The 15,978-nt window shown below is 40.2% G+C and overlaps 1 protein-coding gene across 5 annotated transcripts in view; it reads left to right on the top strand.

Moving 5' to 3' along the window:
- The window catches only part of NFATC1 (nuclear factor of activated T cells 1), a 271,495-nt gene that overhangs the window by 75,831 nt on the left and 179,686 nt on the right, over positions 1–15,978 (top strand). For all 5 annotated transcript variants that reach the window (XR_005749481.1, XM_040353852.1, XM_040353850.1 and 2 more), the window contains exon 4: positions 8,143–8,345. Coding sequence is in view for 4 of the 5 variants with exons in the window: in XM_040353852.1 (XP_040209786.1) it covers positions 8,143–8,345 (203 nt within the window). In the remaining variant the exon portion in view is untranslated. The remainder of the gene's footprint in view (positions 1–8,142; positions 8,346–15,978) is intronic.

Below are 15,978 nucleotides of genomic sequence, written 5' to 3'. Positions count from 1 at the left end.
TTTACGCAATACGTAGGATTAACCCCTTAGGTTCCACCGTGAGTATAACAGGCATGCTTTACTGTGTATACAGACTGATTTTACTGTTGTGGGTTTAGTAACACTTTAAGGCAATGAACACACTGCCTGATATTGGGCAGTCTACATCAGTTAGAAGACCAGTTTAAGAACAAGGTCTGCATTGCTGTTTTGCAATTCAGTGAAGAGATGGGATGGGATGTTTTAAAGTAAGCCTGATAGGTGCAGCCTCAGATCTTTACTTTGGACATGAACAATAAAGTAGCAAGAGAATTGCCTACATAACGAGATATATATCCATATAATAAGGAACACATTATGCTTTTAATTCCTATATTTTCAGATAAAAGATGTAAATAGGACACAGGTTCTACAAGTGCTAGAAGAAATGATACATGAGCCATCTAATGATCAGCACCCAACTGTGTGCTATCCCAGTCCTGCATAGTAACAGAATAAGAAAAAATCATTAAGTCTAATTCCGTTCAGTGATTCAGTTAAGTAGTGTGTGCTCACTCTTGTGCGTTCTTTGGCTTGCCTCCCTGTTTTGCTACTTGTTTGGAAGCATGAATGATATCATTAATAATCTGGCAGCTAGAGCTGCCGCTAGCCGTGAGGGCAGAATCATCATTCAAGCTGTTATCTTGCGGAACCTAAATTATATATATATATATATATATATATATATATATATATATATATATATATATATATATATATAAAAATCAGACTTGCATTGAAAACATAACATATACATGCATTATATCATGCTGTTATCATTCATTCTAGCCTCTTTACGGTAGCATGTTCTGGCGATCTGAAATGGGATCCAATTAAACAAATGAATCCATTGTACGCACAAGGATGAGAATATGCCTCACCAGCTTTGTGCTTTCTTCAAGCTGCTTTTCCTCAAAGGACAGAAAAGAAAGACCTGCTGTGTGAAACAAACATTAGGAGAATATGATTGCAATGCATGTACATGAGGGAGAAATGAATATTATAAGTAACTATACATTACTGACAAGTACATCCATTGTCAAAGTAAATCAATGTTATGTTTTTTTCCCCCCTTAAAGCATTGTACTTTGCAAGTTTTAGAACTAATGACAATAAAAACATATTTAAAAATGTAAAAAAAAAAATCTCCTTCCGCTCCTTTCCCAAGACGTAGTGAAGGTGTTGACCAATCACAAACACACTGTCATTTCACATAATATGGTTCAGATTGGGTGCATCTTTTCTTTCTTTCATTTATTGTTTTGGCATGTTTCTCTGATTAGGATTTGCGTTGCTGTGGTCAAAATGTAGTCACTTGACTTTGTGTGCATTAACTGGCAGTATGCAGCAGTTGGACGCATTACAGAAAGGTATTGGGTTGTGTGCCATTTTTTAAAATTTCCACTTTAAAGCGGAGGTCAACCCTAAAAATTAACTTTCTATTAACAGCTTGCCTTTAATGTAAAAAAAAAAGTTTTTACTCCTATCTGGCTGTCACTAGGAAGATTTCGTAATCTGCCTAGTTCCTGGTCCTAGGTGGTTCAACTTCCTGTCCTAAGACCCCATTGCCTCCTGGGAAATAATGACACTCATTTCCCAGGAGTCTCTGGGCATTACTGTGCCTAAAAATCGCCCAGCATGCACCTCTCCCTGAAAACCAGGGAGAAAAAGGAACTGGGCTTCACATGCCCACACATATGATGGATACTGCCACAACACGAGCTGGAGGATATAAGGCAATGATTTCTGGAACAATTGGGGAGCTATTAATATGTTTTAGGGACTATTTAATGTTATTAATTTAAAAAACAAAAATGATGCCCCGAACCCCGCTTTAAGGCAGCAGTCGTATGCATAGCTTGTGTTCATTCAAAATATTAAAATGCAGACTGATGCATTTTATAAATGATTTTTTATAAAAAATGCTTCTTAAAATGTTAATTCAGCTGGTATAAATTAGATGTAGTGACATTTACGTACGGATTAGTAATGTTAATATATAACTTAAATATAGTTCATGCCACCTTGTTATAACAGTACAGTATGTAGTATTTTTTTTCCTATTTAACCATCTCACACAGGAAGCTGCATGGCAGTCCAGACAGCAAACAAATTACACCTTATTCACAAATGACTGCTTGCCATATATTTGTTATAACACTTTTTATATTTCCTGTTATGCTTCATGCTTAGTTTATTAACAATTCTTCCATCAGCATTTGCGAAGTAAATGATACCTTCATTTTAATAAAAAGGTGCAGAGAATCAATCTGATTTGAGCTTTAGACAGATAGGTGAAGTCCCTTACAATTTGTGAGTGGCTTACTTTTGCATATGTCTACATGGGTGAAGCAATTTAAAAGCCGCCATGGAAAAGTGTGCTTTTAGGTGCTTTTTGATGTTTAACTGTTGCTCTTTAATATGTTTACTTTGCAGATATAAAAGAAATCCAATTATAGCAGTCATGTATGCATTAAACAAAATTGACCTGTAATTTTAAATGCAGTTAGTAAGGGTACCTGCCTTTTGATTTGGTATCAGAACCTTGTAATCCCTGCACTTAGACTAGGATAGGGATGGACAGCAATAGGGTGCCAATCAAGCACATGGCTGGCAGGGTGACAAAAAAAAAAGATTGAGCAAAGGGGTGAGATAATAAGGTCTGCTGCTGCTTCTACATTGCCCATTGGCTTGGAACATGGGGGTGACCTAGCTGTATTCTGTAACTGCAGTAGGGAAAAGTCAAGTTGCCAACTTGATTTTGCTGTCCAGCAGGGTTGCCAACCGTCAGTAAATTTACAAACAGTTTGTAAAATCCGTTTATTTTTGCAGCTGTCCATAAATGTCCATTACGGACATACAGGCTACATGTCCATAATGGACATTTATGGACAGATGCAAAAATTACGGATTTTACAAACTGTTTGTAAATTTACTGAAAGTTGGCAACTCTGCCATCCAGCATGGCTGTATATACAGTATCTCAAGACTAGCTGGACAGAAATACAAATTTATTCTCACATGAAACAGTACCCATATAGTATGTAAACTTTGTATTAAGCCAGTTGACTGAAGTTCGCCTTTAAAGAGACCCTGAAATCAAAAATTGCAACTAAAACGCACAATAAAATCATGTAGTTTAAATGCTTACTTAGCAATTTTCCTTTCCATAAATGTTTTTTATTCACTTGCAATGGGTTCTAACTCTAGGCTAAGCAAAGTCCAACCAAAATACTAACACTAGGGCAATCACTGCCTTCAGTGGCAGCTTGGGCTACTGGATTGGTTCCAGCGCGGCCCCAGATTGTCAGGATTGGGGCAACCAATTCAATGCTGATGTCACACAGGTTAAATTAGAGACAAATTGCCAGAGGCAAAATCACTAAAGATGTCTAACTTTCCCTATGGAGTTCCCTTTGTAGCCAGATGCAGCAAGATCTTGACAAGAAAGGCCCAACACTAATGACGTCATTCCTTATGATCCAGTTTATTCAAGATCTGTAATGCTAACGGTGACTGCCAAGCCATGCCCTCTAATGCATTTCATTCAGGTAGGGTGTAATCATAGGAAAACAGGTGTATAGGCGCTGCAACCTTCCTACATAAAAGCTCTGCCCGGTGTTTAGACCTTGAGGCTGCTGACACCTCCAACGTACCAGAATAAGGAAAGGGATGGTCGGCATGCAGGATGACATCCAAAATGGTATTTCTTTATTAAATACATGGACAAAGCTGTAAAACAGCCTACGCGTAATCATAGAGATGCAAGGAGATGTCACTCTGCTGCTGGCCCACATGCTGCTGAACCTCAATTGCTAGCAACAGGAGCAACATTCACTATTTTAGCTACAAAGGGAGCGATTTCATAGGGACAAACAGGCAGTCTCTGCCCTTGTTGAGTGCCAGCTGCAGAATCACTAGTGGCAAAGTCACCAATCTTATTTCTCCTGCTCTCCCTAGATCAATAGCCTTGTTGTGCCTTACTCTTATGCAGGTCAAATGGCCAGTCTTATGCCATGTACACACAATTGGACATTCCGACAACAAAACAGTGGATTTTTTTTCGACTGATTGTTTGCTCAAATCTGTCTTGCATACACGCGGTCACATAAAAGTCGTCGGAAATTCCGAACATCAAGAACACGGTCACGTACGACAGTACGACGAGCTGAAAAAATTAAGTTCAATGATTCCGAGCATGTGTAGGATTTTTGTGTGTCGGAACTGCTACAGACGATCGGAATTTCCGACAAGAACTTTTGTTGTCGGAAAAATTGAGAACCAGCTCTCAAACCTTTGTTATCGAAAATTCTGACAGCAAAAGTTCGATAAAGCCTACACACAGTTGGAATATCCGACCAAAAGCTCACATCGAACATTTGTTGTCGGAAATTCCGACCGTGTGTATACACCATAAAAGTATCAACTTTTTTAACTTTTCGATAGAGTGGCGAGGGATTACAATATCTGTTGGATTTTTATTGCTCTCATGCCCCCTTAATGGCGATTTACCCTCTCTAACTGCCCTATTCACTGTTACCACCGAGAGTGAAAGTGAAAGAAAATCTCACATTTTGGGTTGTAGCCAGAACAGGAATAGAGGGAAAGTCTTCTAATGGGGAATCCCTTACTTTGGAGGGATTTCCTCTTGGTTCCTGCTGTGGCTATGGGACAGGAAATGAATGAAAATTTCCCTAATGGGACACAGATGACAATGAACGGGTTATAACCACCCCCCTTACTTTATCTAAAATGGAAATAAAGTTTAGCCTTTAGTTCTGCTTTAAGATTACAATAAGATCAGATGTCCTAGCCACACAAGGCATACCAAGGCTGCTGAAAAAAAGCAGTATGCCGACCCTGTATCCGTGCAACAAGAAAAGTAAGGCAAACCATCAGCTTAAAATGTAGATACAAGCTGTGAGCTTACTCTGCTACCAGTTCAGTTTGTAGTGTATTGACCTAAGGCAGGTTCAACATTCACTATGAAAAGCAGTGCTCCAACTATGCAAAAATAAATATCCAGCATCAGTCTGGAATCATTTCTTATACACAGAAATGTGCTACTCATAGCAAAATGTGGGTCTCTGTGTGTCTTCTCTGGCAACCCTGCATAGGTCATGTCCTGTGTTCACTATGCAGCAATCCAGTACTGATTTCTGGTTACGAAAGCATTTAAAAAAAAACTCGAAATGACTTCTATATTGCAGTTAAGCATTTTTAAAGATCTTAACGCATACTTTTTTTCAGCACTGTTATCGCTAATCAAAACAAACATACCTGTTCATCTGCACATCCTCACATAGTTGGAAAACGCCCTGCCATGGTAGAAAGGATTTTCCTTTAGGGAGACACAAATTAATCTCTTAGGAGAGCAAAACGACATCCTTTGCTGATATTGTGGTTGAGCCTGTAAATCAGCCCAACTGCTGTCCCGTTTTCCGCAAGGATCTGAGGAAAAATATGATCAGAGCTCAGAGCAGAAATTTAGCTTCAGTCTTGTGTGAAATCTTAGTTCACTGTGGCTCAGAAACTATGCTAGAAAATTGAGAAGTTGTTTATATGGAATTGTACACATTTTGACAGATTATAACAAATTAGTTCTTAGCTCATACCATATAAAATAATTTTTTGGTTGATAAAGCTAAAATTGTAGTGTAAGACCTCATTCTTCATGAATTGATCGTTGATTTGTGGACATGCAAGGTATAAATTGATTGTAATCATCTGTGTTAAAAAAATATAGGACTGTGTTTGGGTAGCCCATGGCATCCAATCAGGTTTTCAGACCTTTCTTGCACTTGACCAGTGACAGCTTGAATCAGATTATTTAGTATGGGGAATTCAAATAGGAATGGCTATGAACCTCACCTTTTTAGTGTACAGCACATGTGTCAAACACAAGGCCTGCAGGGTGGAATCCGGCCCACCAGGCCATTTCTTGTGGCTCTCGCATCTCTCCTGCAGCTGCAGCACCCCCTCGTCTCTGCCCTAAACAGATCATGTACTTTTCCGTGCTGCTGTGGAGAGGCTCGTCTCTGCTCCCCTCCCCCTCAGCAGTTGGCAACAGAGAGGTGAACAGAACTGCTCTTACAGATCCTGCGCCTCTCTGTGCAGCCGCTACACCCCCTCTTCGCCATCTCCCCTGGTTTCAGCATTCAACAGACTCCATAAGCTGACTCCAGCCCTCCTCTGGTCCTTCTCACGACCTGCCGCTTCCTGCTTCCCAGCTCCGCCCCCAGGAGCAGCACAGGGTAACTGTGATGTAGGTGAGGGTTAGGGACTCTTAACTTCTGATGGTGGGAGGACTCTTGACATCTAGGGCCAGATTCACAAAGGAATTACGACGGCGTATCTCCATGTCCGAATGTGAGGCGTCGTATCTCAGCGCCTGATTCAAAGAATCAGATACGCCAGAATTTGTCTAAGATACGACTGACGTAAGTCTCTTACGCCGTCGTATCTTTTTTTTTTTTTATATTCAGTACTTTTTTTTTATTGTTGTTTGCATACAAAAAGATACAAGAAAAGTTACATCCACGTGCATAGTATAAAAAATACACAACCTTACATTTATCCCCGTTTTCCCCCTATCTTGTCCTCTCCTCTTTCTTTGTACCATTTTAAATAAGTGAAAAATCTCTTTATTCTATACTGTCTTACCTCGCCTCCAAATACCCCCCCCCCGTACGCCGTCGTATCTTAGGTGCATATTTACGCTGGCCGTTAGGGGCGCTTCCGTATATTTCCGAATATTTTGAATATGCAAATGAGCTAGATACGCCGATTCACGAACGTACTTGCGCCCGGCGTATTAATATACACTGTTTACGTAAGGCGTACGACCGGCGTAACTTTACTCCTCATAAAGCAGGGGTAAGTCATGTTAAGGTATGGACGTCGGAAACGTTGAAACAGCGTCGTATTTTACGTCTTTCGCGTAAGTCGTACGTGAATGGGGATGGGCGTAGGTTACGTTCACGTCGACTAAGCATTGAGCCGGCGTAATTTGGGGAGAAAATTCGAAGTGATACTGAGCATGCGCGCGCATGCACCGTTCGTTAGGCGCGTAATTTACGTGGGTTCACGGATCATTTTAATACAACACGCCCACCTCTTCCAAATTTGAATTACGCGGGCTTATGCCGGCCAATTTACGCTACGTCGCCTCAATATACGGAGCAAGTGCTTTGTGAATACTGCACTTGCCTGTCTAAGTTGTGGCGGCGTAGTGTAAATAGGATACGCTATGCCATACAAAGATACACCCAGATACGTGAATCTGGCCCCTAGTCTTACAGATACAGCCGGCCCTTTGAGGGCAAACCTAATGCTGATGCGTTCCGCAATGAAACTAAGTTTGACTCAGCATCACACAGGGGGTTATTTACGAAAGGCAAATCCACTTTGCACTACAAGTGCAAACTACAAGTGCAAATTTCACTTAAAAGCGCACTAAAAGTGCACTTGAAAGTGCTGTCATATGTTCCTAATGTTTAATTTTGTGCCTAATGTCTTATTTTCTTGGGTAGTTTAGAAGACGAAAGCTTGCATGGTTGTTAAGGGCAAAGCCCTGTTTTCTACTAAACTGAATTGGTTGGGTAAATAACACTTTAGCCTACAGAATAAGTAAAAGCATTTAATAAAATAAACGGAAATTTAAAATGTTACCTAGAAATATATCAGGTTTTTTTCTCATTTCAAAATATGACTTTATTTTAATGTGTTAGTAGCTGTCCTATAATTAATGCTTTTGATTTTTCATTTTCTTTTCAAATGTTTAATTTTAGGTAATAGGAGAGCTAGACTTTCCATATGCCAGTTTACTTTAAACTCTGAGTATGTCAGACATATGCATTTTGTGCCTGCTGAATCTACCAGAAATTTGAGCCCCCTCCATCCCAGCAGAGATGGAGATCATCTATGCTCTAAGCTCATGCACTGCTACATATAAAGATTAAATCGAGCTCCAATGCCTCAGGTCACTGAAATAATGAGACATTTTTCTGACTTACACCTTTTTTATTACACCAATATTGCCAGGCAAAATGATGGCCTAACACTCAGCACCTGTCCTGATTATTTATTTTATTCTCATGCCTAAAACTTTTGTTCTCTTGCCAGCTACACGGGTATTTAGAGAGCGAGCCACTCACCCTCCAGCTGTTCATCGGCACGGCAGACGATCGCCTGCTGCGACCTCATGCTTTCTATCAAGTCCATCGCATCACTGGCAAGACCGTTTCAACGACAAGCCATGAGACCATCATCTCCAACACCAAAGTTTTGGAAATCCCACTGCTGCCTGAGAACAATATGAAAGCTATGTAAGCTTTTTGCCACCTGTTTATCACTTATTTTCTTATTACTGTGCCTGCCTTTGGGCTGACTACGTGAATGCTTTATTATGTAGATAGCAGAACCTGTCCAGCCTTTTTAACACAGTTAAAGATTCCTAGGCAAATATAAGCACCTTAATTTAGCATATACAGAGTATTAATAATGCTAAATGTTTTTAATATTATATTCTTGACATCTCCTGCTCACAAATTGATCTTTGCAATCTGAGTGACCCTAGGACAGAAGGTACAGTGGAGGAATAATTGACACATCATTCCCCAAATAAAAAATAAATAAAAAACTTGGGTTTACATATAATGGGATTTATTCGCTGACTGATGCAGGGCACAAACTAAATAATTTGTCATTTGATGGGTTACAAATTTTAAGATAGCGATTAATTTTAACCCACAGTTGCAACACTACTTGCTCTGTGATGCCAGCACTTGCAAAGTATAAGCAATTTGTTTAGATCACTTTAATGCTTTGAAACATTTTTTCAATATATGTAGTGTCTGACGTTTTTAGTTAAGAGAGACTTTTTTTTAACCACCGTTGAAGGCATTTAGGAAAGAGTTTATACACGCACCAGCACGTTTCAGGAGGCAGAGTTGAAATAATTGAAAAAAAGTCAGTTTCACACATTAGGTAAAACAATCATATTGTGTAGGGGTATTGACAGAACCAATACATGACTGAGGCCCCGTACACACGTCCGAGGAACCCGACGGGCAAAACTCATCGTTTTGCTTGTCGAGTTCTGTGTGAAGCCGCCGAGGATCTCAGCGAGCCAACTTTCCTCATTGAACAACGAGGAAATAGAGAACATGTTCTCTATTTGGCTCGACGAGGAACTAGTCGGCTTCCTCGGCCGAAAGTGTACACATGGCCGGGTTTCTCGGCAGAATTCAGCTCCGATCGAGTTTCTGGCTGAATTCTGCCGAGAAACTTGGTCGTGTGTACGGGGCCTCACAGAAAAATAAGGATTTAGAGGTAGAGAGCCATTATTTCAGCTGCTGACACCGGAGCTTCCTACTTTGGTAGCCTGGCTGCACCTCTTAGGACTAGGCAGGCCATAGGTGGTGCGATTGTCTCAAGAAAATCAAGAAAATTGCTTGATTCCCTCATCAACACAGTCAGTTTTGATGGACCAACTTGGGTACATTCAGCCTGCCCATGATTGGTTCAAATCTCATCTTTTCCCAACTGATCGGCTGGGATTCAAACCATCTATGGCCGGGTTTACTGTTGGTCAAGGAAGCTACCCATAACTATGATAAATCAATAGTAAGGCTTTGGCCAGCCATACACAAAGCAAATTTCTTTCCTGCAGCCATGGGTTGCATGAAAGAAATTCACTTGATTCCCCCATCAACACAGACAGTGTCATTGCCTTTCTTCTAACTGATAAACCCCTTTTCTCATCTGCAGTATATAGCAGTCTTGTGACTTCTGTCAGTTCCTAGTAAACCTTGTAGGAGGAGTTTTCATACTGCACTGATTATCTATCTGGACATGTCTGGACTGTGCTGATTGGCCCTTTGCTGATCACATGCACCCTCCCAAAATATGCTCTAGCAATACACACCAAACTGAGCATGTGCAGCATGTCCAATGGCTCTGTAAATATCAGGTTATTTTTTTTTGAGACAGTGGAAGTAGAGGAGGATCAGGGAAACATGATCAAATAGCCTTTATACACAATGCAGAAGATTAACCCCTTAGGTTCCACAGTGCGTATAACAAGCATGCTTTACTGCATATACAGACTGATTTTACTGTTGTGGGTTTAGTAACACTTTAGGTTTTTATTGTTTTAAATATTAGAGATGACGCTTTAACTATACCATTCTACAATTTTTTTTCTTAAACAAAAATGGTCTCTAGACCTTCCCATATGTGCCCTGCTTCTCTTTTAGTTGCCTTACCTGCATTGCCAGTCTGGCTAAAGGGAACTGATCAGGATAGAAATATGGAAGATGCCACTGCTGACTGCTGTAAACTTTGATGCTGTTGTTTTACTCACTCAGAAAAAGTATGCAGGTTAGGATTTCTGACTTGACTAGATGCATATTTGTTGTGGGTCAGTGACGGACTAAGCAGTGAAGCATGGATAAGTATGACAGTTCTGAGGCTTTTACCTTTAAAGACATGTCAACACTGGTAGCTCTCATATTGTACTGACATGTTCCCTTTAATGTGTTCCTGCAAGCCTTTACCATGCATATGAGTATTCCCCAATTATGTGCCGAGTCTTATGGCAACTGCCAACTGAAAAAAGAGAAAAAGCAAAAAAAAAAATATTTGACTGAGAAAATGATAAATGCATAGCCAATATATTACGCAGGCTTTAAACCTTAAAACAACATTTCTGACAGTGGACTGCGTTTGTCCAGAGTTTTTGAGCCCATGTGACTGTTTCTTTTTATAAATCACATCTCAGTTACACAGCTGTAAATATCCACTTCAGCCTCAGCATTCACTTTATAGCGTGACACTTATTGGATCTTGTAGTTTGAAGTGCACAGCTTTTTCAAGCATGCAATTAAACTTCTCTGGGGAGGTAAAGAAAAAGAAAAGTGTTATTGCTGCTGGTTTGGAAAGTGCTACATTTATTTGTTTCGCCAATGAAGGTACACATTCACCAATTAGTTACATACAGTTACTATAGCTAGGGTTGCATTTAAAAGTAGAGAACACATTAGGCTGAATTTGCGTATTTATTGATGGTAAAGATAACTCAAACCTGAATATGGGTTACCGTTTTAGTTCTCGTGAACCATTGTGTCAGTAATCCTTTTTATTTTAGATGTAAGCACATTTGTTAAAATGTAGTGATAGTAGAAATGTTCATAAGCAGAAGACTATCTATGGTGTAAGTAGCCAGAGCAGATTACCAGGGTTCAGAGAAGACAAAATAGAGAAGGAATGGGACTATTCAGGTTTCATTAACTAGTTATACATTGTAAATGTAAAGGATATTGCATAAAAATTGTACAATCTAATAGCAACATGTATGAACAGTTTCAGGTTAGAGAGTCAATTTGATCTCCGTTCATTCACTTGGTAATTGGTATAGTCACATGGCCGAATAGAGCAGGGCTTTCACAAATTTCAAAATGCAACTTTTGCTTCATCAGTCCACAGCACATTCTTCCTGTAGTGTTGTGGTTTGTCTTCAGAGAGCTCCTTTTTGTGAGGCATGGTTCGCATAAGCTGATGCTTCTGATCATCTTTTATAAATCAAAGTTCTAAACCATGCCTCCAAACTAATTTCATTAATTGGACTCCAGATGTTCCATCTACTGACTGAAATTATCTTTCTTTGGAGTAATTAGTCTGTGGGTTTACTTGTGTTCAATAAAGACACGAGAAATTTGAATTTTTTGTGTGTAATCAGCTCTGGCACATTGGGCCAAATTCACAGAGCGAGTACGCCGGTGTATCTACTGATACGCCAGCGTAATTTCAAATTTTCCGCGTCGTATCTTTAGTTTGAATCCTCAAACCAAGATAGGCGTACGGCTTCGTACGCCTTCGGATGGTAGGTGCAATACTTTGGCGCCCACTGGGTGGAGTTTGCGTCGTTTTCAGCGTTGGGTATGCTAATTAGCTTTTTCCGTCGATCCACGAAGGTACGTGCGGCCGTCGCATTCTCTTACGTCGTCGCTAGTCGGCTTTTCCCGGCGTATAGTTAAAGCTGCTATTTTGCGGCGTATAGATAGACTTGCCATGTTAAGTATGGCCGTCATTCCCGGGTCAAAATTCGTTTTTTTTTTTTGTGTAAGTCGTCCGTGAATAGGGATGGACGTAACTCACGTCTAAGTTAAAAAAATGACGTCGGTGCGACGTCATCTCGCGCAAAACACGGCGGGAAATTTCGAAACGGAGCATGAGCAGTTTATTCGGTGCGGGGACGCGCTTCATTTAAATGAATCACGCCCCCTACCCGAAGATTTGAATTTCGCCACCAGAAATACGCTACGCCGCCGTAAATTACGGCGCAAAATCGTTGAGGATTTGACTTAAAGCCAGGTAAGATACGGCGGCGTAGTGTATCTCTGATACGCTGCGCCTGTCCATTTGTATGTGAACCTGGCCCATTGTGTTTGTCTGTTGTTGTGACTTGGGTGAAGATCAGATCATGTTTTATGGCAAATTACCAGTTAATTCCAGGAGGTTCACATACTTTTTCTTATCACTTTATAGTTGTAAGCTTCAGTTATGTTTGACTGATGTACAAAACCATATCTAGATGTGATTGGGGCACAAAAATTGTAAATAAACACCTTAAGGCCCCTTTCACACCTATACGACTTGTCCCACGATTTGAGATGGCAAAGTAGCCATTTAACCATTCATATTAGTACGACTTGAAGTTGTTCCAACTTTAATGTAGTCATTGCACTACTTTTTTTCCGATTTTGATGCCACTTACACAGGCATTCCGCCCCTGCTGCTATCCATGTCCCTGGAAATAGAGGCAGAGAGGGAAGAAAAGACCTGAACCTAGGACAGTGCTAAATTCCTGACTGGCTTAGGTACGTTATTTTTGGGGGGGCTAAAGGCTGCTGTCTGCTGACTCAGCCGGTCCAGGTTGGGGGAAGATCTTGACTTTACAGTTGGGATCCACCCAAATTCCTGGACCAGCAGCTGGATCAGCCTCTCAGCTGTGCTGCTGGGAGAATGAACTAGCCGTTCCCACTTCCTGCACAGCCCGGCACTCCAGTGAGCGCTGGAGGGGGAGAGCAAAGAACCAATGACTGACAGCTTTTTTTACTTTTCATTACCTAGTCGTAATTAGCAGATCAGTCCAATCTGACATATCTTTTTCACTGTAAATTCTTAAGAATCAAATTGATAAAAATGAGTAAGCCGATCTAGGTGAACCAGGATTTAACTTGGATAATCAAAAACACTTTAATTGGGGAAGGTGGAATTTTCAAACTCCTGTTGGGGAGTGGTGTGTCTAAATCTTCTCAATGTGTCTGTTTTTTTTTTAATGTCTTCACTCAACCTAAAACATTCTTTTAGCAGTAATAACACAAATAGCTTTAACTATAGAAAATTATTTGAGTTTCAAATATCTAAGTAATAGAAGCTGATGGCTGCAGATAAACTGAATCCATTTGAAAATCCAACACAAATAACCACTTTTTGCTCTCCCACATATGTACAAATAATTAGGGGAGACTTGAGAAAGAGGTCCCATGTCACCCTCATATTTTGAGATGACAAATTCCTGACTTTAGCAGGAAATACAGTGCATGCTCGCTTCGTGAACACAGAGTCCCTGACATAGAAAAATAAACCTGGTATATTTCTGCTGTTAGTAGTAAAATTATTAACTGAAAGATTTATGACAGCATGCACTCAGCATTGATAATATCATATCCCCCTCGTGACTTGAGGTACAACACAGTTCCTTCATAGAGAAACTCTGCACCAGTATAGAAAAAAAGTTTTGTGCATATTCCAAGTCTTTCCTCTGGTATCCTGTAATGTAAAACAGTTTTAATGGACGAAGTTTGCGTTAAAATTTTACCACAGTTTTCAACATTTTGAAGGAATACTCCAACTTGCACTTTTGTTGTTTATAGCGTGTCTAAACCCAAAGATACATGTTTATTATTTTACACCTTATCAGTCCTTAGATAAGGTGCCTGCATTCGGGTTTTTTTCATGCTTTTTTTTTTTTTTAATATCCTCCCAGTAATCACGAAAATAACAGGTCCCTGGATGGCTATACTCACTCAGTCCACTGTATTGTGGAGGGAGTCCATGGTTTTTACCCAGGCTGGGCTTTGTTCATCTCCATTACAATAGGAAATGGGGAGATTGTAGTTTACAAATGAAATATAGGATTGTTTTTTCTTTCTGTTGAGCTCACAGGCAGTGACAAGGACACTGCACATCTGTCAAACTCGCAGTAAATTTTCCAAGACTGAAAAAATTAAAAACTTAAGGCAATATGTTAATATTTTGTTCTTAGGTTTAGTTCTTCCTTAACCTGCCTGGCGGTATTCTGACTCGGTAGTCTGACTCGGGGTTAGATTTTCCTGCTGCGAGCGGTAACCCCGAGTCAAACTCGGGCTTGCCTCGCTAGATCCACAGGCTTGGTTTCCTTACCTTGTCCCTGGATCCAGCGATGCCACCGTGCTGTGTGAGCGAGCGGGACCTCGCTCGATTCACACAGCGTCCTCCTGTGCCGCCGATCTCCGTTCCCTGCGACGTTACGACGCACGGGAGCGGAGAACGGCGCCAAATTCAAAAAAGTAAACAAACACTTTACATACAGTATACTGTAATCTTATAGATTACAGTACTGTATGTAAAAAAAACACACACACCCCTTGTCCCTAGTGGTCTGTCCTGTGTCATGCATGTCATTTTATATAATAAAAACGTTTCTTTCTCCCTGCAAACTGTAGATTGTCCATAGCAACCAAAAGTGTCCCTTTATGTCAAAAATAGTTTTAGATCAGCTAAAAAACAGCGATAATAAATTATAATCACTTGCAGAATTGTGCGATAGCGATTTGTGGGGGAAATTCGTCATAAAAAAAAAAAAATAATGACAGCGACAATTCTGCAACTGAGCAAATTTCAGTGATTTTGATTTGATTATATTATTGAATAATTTTTATTATAATTATATTATTATTTGTTATAATTATTTATAATTATTTATTATATTATAATTTATAATTTTGTTTTTAAAAAAATGTCATACCCGGGATGCCTATTAGAATCTTGTTTGGTCAGATTTAAGTGAGTTATTTCTAAAAATTACAGACCTACAGTATAAAACACCAAATTTCCTTGCAAAATAATGGTACCGCTTTCAGCATGTTTTTTCTGAAAGAATCATACCGCCAGGGAGGTTAATGAAGTTAACAGAACACTTGTTTATATATGGTTGTTTAAAGGAGGCTAAAAACTAAATCTAAGTGATCACAAAAATGGTTATTCAAGAACAGTCTCATGTTCAATGCAATTGATTTGATCCTCTTCTGCTTTTCCCACCACCCTTCTCCGTTGACGTGAACACAAATGTTCAACCAAACCAAGAATTCTTGCTTGTAGACAGTTGTGCTGTGACAGGTGCCAGGGGGTAGCCAGATCATGCCTTGATTGATAACTGCCCTCCAATGTCTTTGTGATTTTATGTAGACTGGTATTCAGCAATGTCTACAGTGGAAAGCCAATGTGCTTTGTGTAGCTAAAATGAAACCAGCTATTTGCAATAGGTACCTTACTCCAAAATAGCAGTGCGCAAAGTGCTTTAGGCCCCTTTCACACAGGCTGTCTGATCAGGTCCACCTTTCAGTTTTTCAGGTGGACCTGATCGGACCCTCCAGTTTCTTCTTATTGAGTGACAGATGTCAGCGGACACGTGTCCTCTGTCACCATCCGCTCCAATCCTCTTTGCCAAAAATGGATGGATGGTGGTCCTATTCCCCATCTGTCAGGCGTAATTGGATTGCATCGGATGGAAACGGACAGGCAGATCGGATTGCCCCATTAAGGAGAGTTGGGCTGTGTCAGTGTCCGCTCTGCATAGCATAGACCTGTCATCTGCTTGCTCAACGGGCATCAGCAGAGAGATCCCCCACTGAG

This window comes from Rana temporaria, chromosome 5, assembly GCF_905171775.1.
Source record: "Rana temporaria chromosome 5, aRanTem1.1, whole genome shotgun sequence".
Classification (NCBI taxonomy): domain Eukaryota; kingdom Metazoa; phylum Chordata; class Amphibia; order Anura; family Ranidae; genus Rana; species Rana temporaria.
Note: the sequence above shows the minus strand (reverse complement) of the source record. Positions and strands in the feature narration are given on the sequence as shown.